The sequence below is a fragment of the Globicephala melas genome, chromosome 17 (genome assembly GCF_963455315.2).
Source record: "Globicephala melas chromosome 17, mGloMel1.2, whole genome shotgun sequence".
NCBI lineage: Eukaryota > Metazoa > Chordata > Mammalia > Artiodactyla > Delphinidae > Globicephala > Globicephala melas.
In genome coordinates, this window is record NC_083330.1 from 12,435,512 (window position 1) to 12,448,007 (window position 12,496).

The window sequence follows — 12,496 nt, forward strand, 5'->3', positions numbered from 1 at the left end:
TTCTGTATATGGTAGCATAGGTCGTGTTGTGCGTTTGAAGATACCACTTTTGTGACGTATAGTATAGGGATGTGACCATGACCTCTTGAGACTAAAAAGCAACTTAATGCATCTGTTGAGAGACCTGGAGCAGCTACTGTCTGCTGCTAAGGTTTCCACTACAGGCTGGCTGTTGGCTACTGTCTGGAACTTAGCTTGTAAATCGTTTCCTACACCTATAGAAAGAGTGGCTCATTGTGCCTAAACTGTTTGTACAAACCACATGGTTTATGCAGAATACCTGCTTTCTGTCTGCAGAGTCTGGAATTTTGGTCCGTACTAGGAAGAGGGTGCCTAGGTGACCAGCTCCCATTAAAAACCTTGGGCACTGAGTAATGAGCTTCCCTGGTAAACAACACTTCACGTGTGTTGTCACAACTTGTTGCTGCAGGAATTAAGCGTGTCCTGTGTGATTCCACTGGGGAAGAACTCTTGGAAGTTTGCACCTAGTTTCCTCTGGACTTCGCCCCATATACCTTTTCCCTTTGTTAATTTTGCTCTATAATCTTTCATGGTAATAAGCCATAATTGTGAGTATAATGACTTCTGTGTCCTGTGAGTCCTATCAAATCACCAAGCCTGGGGATGGCTTTGAAGACTACCAACACAATCCTTTTCAGTCTTTTTTTTTTTTTTTTCTGGTTCCTTTTTAGCTCCCTCACCTCTAAACTTTGGACTACAGAATCCATCTTTAACGTTTGTATTCCCTAGGTATTTTTTAATCCATCCACCGTTTCTAGGCAATATCTCTCACTCATATCAAAATGCCATTGATCAGCCCTCCAGCCTCCAGAATGCACTAGATTTATTTTAGCTTTCATGCTCTGAAGTCATGTTTTGTAAATCTGCAAGCAAAAAATGACAAATTATCTAAGTAAGAAAAAAGATTTTATTCTTGTTACTAGAAATTATTTGGTATGATTTTTAAAAATTCATTTTAAATACAATTATGCTCATGGAGACTTGGAAAAGAAAGAATTATAAGGAAGGAAAATTACATTGTTGTAATTTTAAAAAAATACCAGAAAAAGATTAAAAAAATAGTATCAGAAAAGAAGCAACAGCAGAATTTCCCATTGCAGAGTCACTCTAGAGTTGAGACTAAGCTAAAAAATTACAGTTAATATAAAGATTTTGGAAAATAGACAAAAGGAAATTGTTGTTTTTACTGATTTTTAGTTGTACTTTTAATTGTCATTCCTTGTAGCATATCTAGTCTTAGGTTTCTCTTATTACAAACTAAATCCCAGACATTCTACCTCTTTGCTTCAGTTTGTACAAGTCAAATGGATCCTTCGTAATAATGTCTTTATAGCTGAAGTTTGAGTACAATGTTCTCCTCAAAGTAGCTACATCTGTTAAGTCACCTGCTTAGGGAAAGGCTTATTATTATTTCCTATATTTTGTCCTTTGATTATTTTTACTTAATACTTTATCATGGTAATATAATAATGAAAAGAAGAAACTGTTTCATGGTAATTTGTAAACTATTTATTATGAGTGCTATGTTAGAAGGTAAATTAATTTTAAAAAGATTATACACTGTAGTTTTAAATATTTAACCCACAGCCACTATGGAAACCAAATACTTCTAATCGCTGTAGTTCTGAAACATAATGTTAACTTAGAGTCACTGATGTTGTTCTTGGTGAAGTGGCATCACTTCAAATGACCCTAAGATGACACTAATGCTTTACTTGCCACTAGAACCATGAGAAGACAACTGCTCTGAAAAGGTAAGTCTCACCATATTTCTCAGCTCATTACGTCAGTTAGGATGTCATTGAACAGAACGTTTAAATTGTTCCATATAGTTCTTAATTTTATTTCTATGACCTACGTCTAATACCATAAAATATTGGTACCAAATGACAAAAATAAGAATTAAAAAGTTAGTATTTTCTGTTGCCTAAACCTTCAATTAATAAAATTATAAATAATTCTGAAGGCATTATGTATTCTTACTGTGTTTTAAGACAATTATTACAAATACTATTTGAATCAATAGTAAAAAGCAAATACTCATGATAAATAAAATTGAACTTCGTATGAACGATAATTATAGGTGAAAATGAACCAGATTTTTCTTTCTTTTCTTCTGCATAAATCCACCAAGCAGAGCTGAAAATCAGCAGTAAAAGCCACCTTAAATACATGACTTAAAAAGCTGTAAATTACTTGTTCCGCCGAGTAGGAAAGCTGAGCATATTGCAGGGTGCATCACCCTTGTAGCATTGTTTTCTTTTCCCCTTTGACACAATAGAGCATCCACTGTGATCCTGTATAACGAGAGATGCGTAACTCTGGTTACTAGTTATTACACTTACTTTTTCTATACAATCAGACCACTAGAAGCAGAAATGAAATACTAAGAATAGTGTTCTTTCTCTATTCTTCCTCTTACTCACGCATGCATTCATATATTCTTTTACACGTTTATTCAGTGAACATTTTTTGAGTACAAGTTGTGTGCCAGGAATTATAAAATTGAATAAACATGGACCTTGCCTTCATTGATTTTATAGTTTAATTTCATATATGATACTCCATTCTGAATGTGAGAATCAAATCATTTTTCTCTTTAGGCTTGAATTCTGTATCTTTAAAAATAAGGTTTTTAAATTTCCTTTGTGAGGAAAGAATGCCTTTCTAGGATGATTTAAAGTTCCAACCATATGGAATGCTTTAGATTCTTTTGGAAGAGAGTTGGGAGCATGAGTGAGAGGTGTCTCTAAGGAATCCTCTGTTATACCCTCTGTCATCAGGAGTTAAGCAGGCCAAAAGTGTTTATGAAGAGAATTCAGGTGTTTATGGTAGAAAGGGGAATTTAGTATTGTATAAAATAGACATCCATTTATATTTATACTACTTTGGCATTTTTGCCCCTGAAATATTTTAGTGATATAATAAAGCAGTGATATGACACAGTCATGATAAGTTTCCATCATTTAGCTGCATTGTGAGGAATAAGGCACAAAAAATGGTAATATCCTTATTGGTTTGTTACCTACAGTCAGTTGTTTTATCTATATTTCTTGTAGCTGACTCTTTAAGGAAACTTTTTATTTTGTTCAGAAATAATATTTTATACTATAGTATTGCATAGTGGGACTAAAAAAAGCGAGAGGGGCTTCACAAATCGAAATACTCATCTGATACCTGTGCTTCTTGATATAACATTTTACTATTAAAAATAATTAAAAGTATGTAATTTGATTTTAACAGTTTTATTGAAATATAATTTATATAACATAAACTTTACCCATTTAAATCGTACAATTCAGTTGTTTTCAGTGTATTTACAGGTTGTGCAGCCATCACTGTTGTCATCACCCCAAAATATAATTTGATTTTTAAACTCTTGAATAAGGAAACCCTACTCAAAATGGAAGTTTTTCTTAAAAAACTAAGATTCTTTTACAGAGTTTCTGTTGGGATTATGAAAAAACTCTGGAAATGGTTAATGGTGGTAGTTGCACATTTTGAATGTACTTAATGCCAGTGAATTGTATGCTTGAAAATGGTTAAAATGGTAAATCTTATATCATGTACGTTTTATCACAATAAAAGTTAATATCCATTTATATGAAATCAGAATTGGTGGCTTAACTTTAAAAGTTTTTGGAAATTTCAGCCTAAGCCATGCAAGGCTCTAACAGTTTTTTTCAAACATGTTGTATTCAGTACCCTGTGATAAACCATAATGGAAAGGAATATGAAAAAGTATATATAATGTATAACCGAATCACTTTGCTGTACAGCAGAAATTAACACAACATTGTAAATCAAGTATACTTCAGTAAAATTTTAAAAATTATAACACGGATATCCTTATAAGTTAAAAAATCACATTATTAATTTTCACAGACTGAAAAACAGACATTAAGTTTGTAGGTATTTTAAAAGAAATTTCAATAGAATTAAATGAAGAAGTAAAGGTAATTGGCTTTTCTCTAATTTTGTTTGCAAGATGGCAAACAATGCAGAACCATTTATCTAAAGGGGAAGAAGTAAATATAACACACGCACACTGTAATAGAAAGATATCTTTTTACAGATATATAAAAGTCTCTGGAAGGAAACACAGACACAGCAATGTTGGTTGTTTTGGGCAGGAGAACTGGGTGGCAGGGGTTCATGGGAGGGAGGGATATTTTCCATTATGTGAATGTATTACCTATTGAAACATTTCAAATGAAAAATTTATTATCCTGATCCAGTTCTCAGAATCAACATGACCGTGTTCCTTCCTACTGTGCTTTGTTACAGGAGATTGTATTAAAATTGAGATTGGGTTGAAAATGAGCTACATTGCTTAAGAAGTTGTTTTCTTTCTAGGAATTGATTATGGATTAAGTTTACCACTTGGGGAAGACTATGAACGGAAGAAACATAAACTGAAAGAAGAATTGCGGCAAGATTACAGACGCTATCTTACTCAGGTAATGAGTTCTACTAACTAGTTTTATGCTTCAGAATTTACCTCCTAAATTTGTTTTCCTAAGGTTTTAGTCATATGCATTAATTTTTAGGTTTTTAATGGTATCTAGCAATGGGTATTGTAGCAAAAGTTAAGTGATACATATACACATACACATTGATAGAGAAAAAACGGTGCTGAGAACTGGTGCCATGGAATAACAGACTCTTGACCTTTTAAGTAGGGCAGTGGGTTCCAGTTGTACATGAGATTGTAAATTCTTTTTGTTCATGTTTTGTGTCAAGTTGTCATGGTTTAAAATATCCTGGTTATGATTTCCTACTACTCTCCTCTGCTCAGCCATGTATTAATATGACATGTGGAGTTCTAGTTGCTAATTATTTTCCTATGAGCTAAGCTTATAAAACTTCCTTCAGCATATTTCCTTAACCACAAGTCTTTGCTTTATAGTTTAATCTATTTACTTTATAGTTTAATCCATTTGCTTAGTGGAACTCTTGTTTTAAGTATATTTTGTTAAATTATATAATAGCTAAACTAATGATTTATTGTAAGTTTTTTTTATTTTTAAACATCTTTATTGGAGTATAATTGCTTTACAATGGTGTGTTAGTTTCTGCTTTATAACAAAGTGAATCAGCTATACATATAGATATATCCCCATATATCCTCCCTCTTGTGTCTCCCTCCCACCCTCCCTATTCCACCCCTCTAGGTGGTCACAAAGCACCGAGCTAATCTCTCTGTGCTATGTGGCTGCTTCCCACTAGCTAGCTATTTTACATTTAGTAGTGTGTATATGTCCATGCCACTTATTGTAAGTTTTAAAATGCAATTTACTTACTAGGCTATAAATGTATCTAAACAGTCATGATGTTTCTAGTCATCCCAAGATATTCTTTAGTTTTTTCTACTTTATAATGTTTATTCCAAATGTATAAATGGTCTCTTATTTATTCTGATTTGTACATAGAGAGAAAGGACTTTGAATACATTTTACCAATGGTTTGTTTCCCTTGACTTTAGGGTATTACACAAGCAAAAAGAAAGGTAGGGCTGCCTGCAAAATGCTCTCCTTTAATTGTTTTGTTTTGTTTTAGATCGAGTAGCTTGTAATCATTTGCATTTATGATATTGTTGTACTCAAACTAAGAAGAAAAATAGCTTTATTTGTGATTCAGAGACTTTTGAATGGCACCATTTTGGTTTCTTGCTTTTAGCAAAATGACATTCTGTAGATTATAAGTTTCCATTAATGCAATCAAGTATTCTTTTTGATTCCTGCTTTGCATTTGTTTTTGTTGCTTTCTTATTCATCTTTTAGAAATACTCAGCAGCTATTGTAAGTCCATTTGTTTTCAGCATGCTAGTTTTTGTTCTTCAGAATAATTATAATTGTGCTAATCACATTAAGATTAATAAAATAATGGAATATTCAGGATATTCTAAGATATTTTTGAACTGTGTGCTGTCAGTCTGGATTACTCAATATTTTTGCACCCAAACTTGTGGATTACATTTGTAAATTTATATTGGAAAACAAAGAAAACGTTTTATAAAACTGTTTTTAAAATGAATCTTACACATCCATTCATCATACAACCAACACTTTCTAAACACTTATGAAGATAAATCTGGTATGAATCCTGTCTTCAGGGGGCTTAGCATCTAGTTGTAGAGATAACATTCATACAATTCAGAAAGTGGTAACTCTTAACAAGACAGATAAAATGATCAGGAAGGGGCTCAAGGTGTTATTTTGTAAGACATTATAGGGTAGGTAGAATTTGGATGTTCTAGAGGGTGAATATTTTAGAGGGTGAGGAGAGGAAGCTTTTCAGATGGAGAGTAGTAGAATGAAGAAGGACTTGGAGGGCAGACTTTAGTTGTGTATGTATGAGACATATTAGCTTTACCAGCCTGACTGAGTTACAGTAGATGTTTTTTTTTTTGAGAGTAGTAAGATATAATGATGTAGGTAGATAGAATAGGATAGATTAGAAGGCAGTAGATTTTTAACTTGATATGTATGATAGTTGTGAACCATTATATCTGCTTGAGCAGCTTGTGAGGAGCTTGATAAATTTGCTTTTGGATAGTTAGTTCTTCATGTTAGACACTGTTATTGTCTTAAATTACTGCTATAGATTTAAAAAAAATATTTATTTATTTATTTGGCTGAGCTGAGTCTTAGTTGCAGCATGCGGGATCTTCATTGTGGCATGCTAACTCTTAGTTGTGGCATGTGGGATCTAGTTCCCTGACCAGGGATTGAACCTGGGGTCCCTGCACTGGGAGCGCGGAGTCTTAGCCACTGGACCAGCAGGGAAGTCCCAGATTTTTGACTGATCTCCTTGCACTGATTTTCATTGCATTCTCCATGCTACTTTCCAGAATGATCCTGTTCTTACTGATTTAAATACTTCAGTGTCTCCTCACTGCCTTCAGGATAAAAATCCAAATTCCTTAGCTGTGACACATGAAGTCTTTCATGTTCCAGCCTGCCTCCCTGGCCTTGTGCCTCATTATCCTCTCCCCTTCCCTACTGCTACTTATTGGGTGGAGTTTTCCTCTGATAGCTACTATTTTCACTTGTGGGTTTTACATTACTTTATAGATACAAGATGTTAAAAAAGAATGGCAGTGGGAGGTATAAGAAGAAATTGCCTTTATGAAGCACAAATCTTTAAATTTAAAGGGATGTGAAGGAGTTTTTGGTGTTGGATTGTTAAGAATATGGTTGTGGTAGAGGAACAGTCGTTTCTTAATATGACAGAGACAGTTTTTGGTTGACATCTGAGAAGGCAGGAGTGGAGAGGAAAGCAAGGGAAAAAGAAAATTCCATAGGACATGGGGAGGTGGCTGCAGTAGCTTCCTTGATCCCTGGAATATGTACAGTTTACAAGTCCCATTCTTTCTGGATTTCTTGTGGCTTCCAGACTTTTGGTTTGCATGGATATTTAAATTAAAAAGTGATCAAATCTTAAAATTTTGCCAAGAAGAGCCACTAAAACAAATAACTACCATCTTCTTTCTAGTTTTTAAAATAAAAGACACTTGACCATCTAACAACACACAAAGAACTCAGGAGAAGTTTTTAAACTGAATCAGTAAATTTATATTTCTAGCCCAGACCTCTCTCCTGAACCTCCAAGTCTTCTAGTTGGTGCCTATTTGACATTTTCACTTAGAAATCTAGTGGGTATCTTGTGTGGAACATGTCTAAAAGGGAACTGCAAATTTCCAGTTTTCCTACTCCCATTCCCTAGAAGCGTGTAATATCTGTAGCTTATTCTTTTTACTTTTTTATTTTTTGGTCATAGCACTTACCACCTTCTAACATACCATATAATTACTCTTCATTATGTTTATTATTTCTTGTCAATTTCACCTGCTGGAATGTAAGCTTCAGGAAGGCCAAGATCTTTTGTTCACTGATGAGTCCCAGATGTATTAAACAGTTTAGACATATTAGGCACTCAATATTTACTAAATTAATGAGTGAATGATTAAAATTCAGCATTTTGAAAAACTCACTGTATTGTCCTTATTGTTAATTTTTTTCGTTTTATTGAAAAGTACAAACATTATCCTGGACCCATGTTGGGAGTGGGGAATTGCCTAATGAAGGAGTAAGGGTGCAGTATCTCTGTATTTCCAAGATTGGAACTCTGAATGTGTTTTTTGGTACATGTATAACTCTACAAAGTGGCTAGGTTTACAGTGTACTTTGGTATATAGGGATCAAACTGACGCAGGGATCTAGTCATGGGACATATTGTTTTCTTGACAAATAAGCTTAGAATTTTGTATTACTAACTTTCAAATTAGCTTTTGTAGCACAACTTATTTGTAAATTCAGATTTAACGAAACTTTATTAATCAGTTTTATTAATTACTTTGTTCCTGTAATGTTTTGAATGTAACTCTATTGTAGTACATTATATTGTAGTTGTTTCCATGTTTGTTTCTTCAACTGAATTTTAAATCTCTTAAGTATAGGGAACATAGTATAGTATGTAAACATAGTAAACATAGTATGTTTATGGTTGTCTCCCTACTACCTATAAAAGTAACTGGAAGGTATTAGATAGTCAGTAATTGCTTGTTTTATTAATAAATAAAAGACATGAAATTAGGTTAATAAGTATTGATTGATTTAATCCTCATAACCTAGTGATGTAGGTGCCATTATTCCTGTTCTACAAAGAAACGGAGGCAGAGAAGTTAAGTAGCTTATCCAGATTATATGACTACTAAGGAACAGTACCAGAAAGTTGGTGGTTGTGTATATTTTTTACAAATCCCTTGTGTTTGTTTTACAGTGTTCAAAGAGATTTTACATTTCTTTATCCTCCTTGATCCTATACCAGCTCTGGTAAGGCAGAGCAGATACCATTCTCATTTTACAGAAGAAGAAAGTCTGGGTCAGGGAGGTTAAGTGACTTGCTCAGTGTTGCACAACTGAGAAATGCTGGGGCTGGTCTTAGAGCCCAGGTCTTTGGATTCCTAATCTGATGCTCTGTCCGCCACACTGTGTTACCTAAATGCTTAATGAGCAAGAATGGAGAGGCACATAGAGAAATAATGTTTGTAGTTTATGTCTTCTGGCATTTAAATAGATATCCACTAATATAATTATAGGGAAATTAGAAAATTCTCTTTTTTTTCTAATTACTTCTGGTATAGTCTCTATACATTTGTAGTTTCTATTTTCATCTCCATTTCATTCTGTTGGGCTGTATAATGTAATAATTTAGAATATAGAATGTAAAGACATTTATGAAACATTTTATAAAGGCAATTAGGTAATATTTTTTTTTAATATGTACATATACAGAAAAATTTTCTATCCACGAGTGAAACAGATCCATCTTCTCTGGGAGTTTCTCTTCCTATTGGTGAGAGGTTGTCTGCCAAGGTAGGTCGATAGGAGTAGTAATTGTTGGTAGCAGTTTTATGAGGCATCAAAATCATGAAAGAACATACTCTTGATTTAAATGCAAACAAGATTACATCATATCCCGTACTTGATTTTTTCAAAATGTGTGGAGTCTCCAGTGCTGTGGAAACAAGGTTTTTTGAATGTTACATTTGTAGCCATGTAATATGATATATTTCTTTAATATAATGATTAACTGAATATTCAGAATTCGATTTTTTTCAGCATTGGTTTCTAAGCTATAAAGTTCATGCTATATGACACAATTATCAGTGAGATGAGCGGATGAGAGAGTATACTGAGCTTTTATGTAGGTGACATCTGGGGCTATTTGAATGTGTGTTCCCATCACAAATACATGTACATAATCTGAACAGGGCATAGTGATTAAGCACTGTACACCTCTTGTAGAGACTCAAATTCCCAAGCTAGATCACAGTCATGACACAGTATGTAAGACAAATGGACAGTTAAGTTTCAAAAGACAGCCTCGCTCTTTTAATACTTTTTTTTTTTAGATTGTTTCAATGATGTTGAAGGTATTAGGGCTTAAGAACATTTACTAATGCAACATGTTTGTATTTCAACAGAACATTTACGTTATAATATTTTACCTTTTTATGTTTAAAATATAACAAGGATATTTCCTTAAACTTGGGAAAAAATGGTTAGAAGCAGGTCTTTCAGGAGTGGGGTGGGGGACTGGAGGCAAGAGATGTCCCTGAGAAGGAAAGTAGGACAGTAACCTGGTCAGATCTTGGAAACATGCTAATGATAGACCTCCTGGCAAACGCATTCATATACTTACTAGTGGGAGAGATTTATTTACGAATGCTTTTGGAAGAGTGCACCTGGATTGTCTAGGATTGATGTTGGTAAACAAACCTAGAATTCAGGGACTTACAGGGCATGGCTCCTAGGAAGGTATCATCTAAGCCAGGTAACTACTGGCATATAAAATGGAGGTGTTTCATAATCAAAGCCACTCCCTTAGTATTAGAGACCTCATGTGCTAATCTGGACTTAAGCATGTAGTAAATCTTATTTTAATGTGGCAAGAATGGACGTGGGGAATTGCATTGGTGGTCTCGGACCTCTTCCTGCTTCTCCTGTGCCTTACAGCTACTTCTGTCCTTGAAAATATTAGTAAAGCTTGATTCTGGGTAAGATCTCTGATTTGTATGAATCTGATTTGACATTAGGTACTTTTTCCTGATGTTGAAGTTAACGTTGCCTTTTGGTTTTCTATTTGAAGGAAAGGTTGAAACTTGAACGCAACAAAGAATACAATCAATTTCTCAGGGATAAGGAAGAATCCACGGAAAAGTTCAGACAGGTAGGAAAGAGTACTGAGGTAGGTTTTGCTTTTAAAGTAAAGCTTTAACACCACAGGTTGAATATTTGTCCTTACTTGAAAATATTTTTATATTATTAGACATTTCACTTAGTTTTCATATAAATATTTAAAAAGTTAAGCCAAATTGAACCAAACACAGGACATTTAAATTTTGAATTTTGTAAATGGTTTTATCTCATATTGAAGAACTTACCCCACTTTTTTTTTTTTTTTGCGGTATGTGCGCCTCTCACTGTTGTGGCCTCTCCCGTTGCGGAGCACAGGCTCCGGACGCGCAGGCTCAACAGCCATGGCTCACGGGGCTAGCCGCTCCGCGGCATGTGGAATCTTCCCAGACCAGGGCACGAATGCATGTCCCCTGCATCGGCAGGTGGACTCTTAACCACTGTGCCACCAGGGAAGCCCGAACTTACCCTACTTTTTAACTTCATGGAGGAGATTTAATTTTAGAGATTGGTTTTAAGTGACGTTTGTTTATTTTTAAATGATTTTTTTATATTGACAATTTCTAGCAATGTGTGTGGTGTTTATATATATATATATATATTTTTTTTTAACCCAAATTTAAGGGTGGTTGATGTTACTAGGGCCAAAAAAATTTACTACCTTCTATATTCTTTGTGTTGAGAAGGAATTTAATGTGAAATATTTTGAAGCAATATTTAACTGCCAAAATATGCCTAATATCTCCCTGGCATAGTTTATCCTCTCTTTTTGTAGCCATCTATCCATATTACTGTTACCTATTTATTTGGTATTTATTAAGTTTTATTAAAGGATAACACTTCCTTGAAGGTTTTTTTTCCTAAAGATAAGATGTTTCTTATGGGTGATTAAGCTTTAGAGTTGAGACAGTAAATAGATGAAGATCATTTGAGAGTTTAATTGCCTTTTAAGAAATAGCATCTCTTTAAGATCTTTTTCTTCTTCTTTTTTTTAATTGGCCAGCACAAGAATCAAAGAAGTAAAAAACCTATTAGTCAGGTTAAACCTGATTTACCTTCACAAATGCAGTCATCTTGGGAAAATTCAGAGGGTCCTAGGAAAGATGTCTTAACTCCTTCAGAGGCATACGAAGAGCTTCTAAACCAAAGACGACTAGAAGAGGACAGATACCGAAAACTAGATGATGAAATTGAATTAAGGAATAATAGAAGAGTCATTAAAGAAACTAATGAAGAAGTGGGCATTTCCAATAAAAAACATCAGAGGTTTGTCAGCAAGACTGACATTCCAGATAGAAGATTTCACAGGTTTAATGAGGATCGTGCTTTTGATAAACAGTATTATAGACCAGGCCAAGATCCTGAAGTAAGTGAAGAAATGGACGAGAGGTTTAGATATGAAAGTGATTTTGATAGAAGACTTTTGAGAGTGTATACAAATGACAGGTATTTACAACTTCATTTTTATCTTCTTTATTTGCTTAATATTATTCTTGTTACTTTTTATCATTATGTTAAGGAGACACAGTTTCATTTGATTTACATGATGCTTCAGTTTTAAGTTACACGATAATTTTATGTGCCACTGTAGGAACAAAGAAAACAACCCAAGATGGGGAGAAAGGGGCCCCATTAAAAAGCTGGGGCACTGAAAGGCTACAACCTTTATATAAACTTAAATGGGAAATAGACTTTCCCACAGAAAAAGACAGCAAAAAAACTTCCACTGTCAACCTTGGCACTGAGTGGAGGGAGTAAAAAGGAACTTCCCT

The 12,496-nt window shown here is 34.1% G+C and overlaps 1 protein-coding gene across 8 annotated transcripts in view; it reads left to right on the plus strand.

Annotated features, from left to right (window-relative positions):
* The window catches only part of CSPP1 (centrosome and spindle pole associated protein 1), a 112,338-nt gene that overhangs the window by 15,785 nt on the left and 84,057 nt on the right, over positions 1–12,496 (plus strand). For 4 of the 8 annotated variants that reach the window (XM_060287013.1, XM_060287014.1, XM_060287015.2 and 1 more), the window contains exons 4-8: positions 4,378–4,481; positions 5,507–5,530; positions 9,321–9,401; positions 10,678–10,758; positions 11,728–12,170. In XM_060287013.1, coding sequence (XP_060142996.1) covers positions 4,378–4,481; positions 5,507–5,530; positions 9,321–9,401; positions 10,678–10,758; positions 11,728–12,170 — 733 coding nt within the window. The remainder of the gene's footprint in view (positions 1–4,377; positions 4,482–5,506; positions 5,531–9,320; positions 9,402–10,677; positions 10,759–11,727; positions 12,171–12,496) is intronic. The other 4 variants (XM_030859611.2, XM_030859616.3, XM_030859613.2 and 1 more) reach the window with 2 other exon arrangements.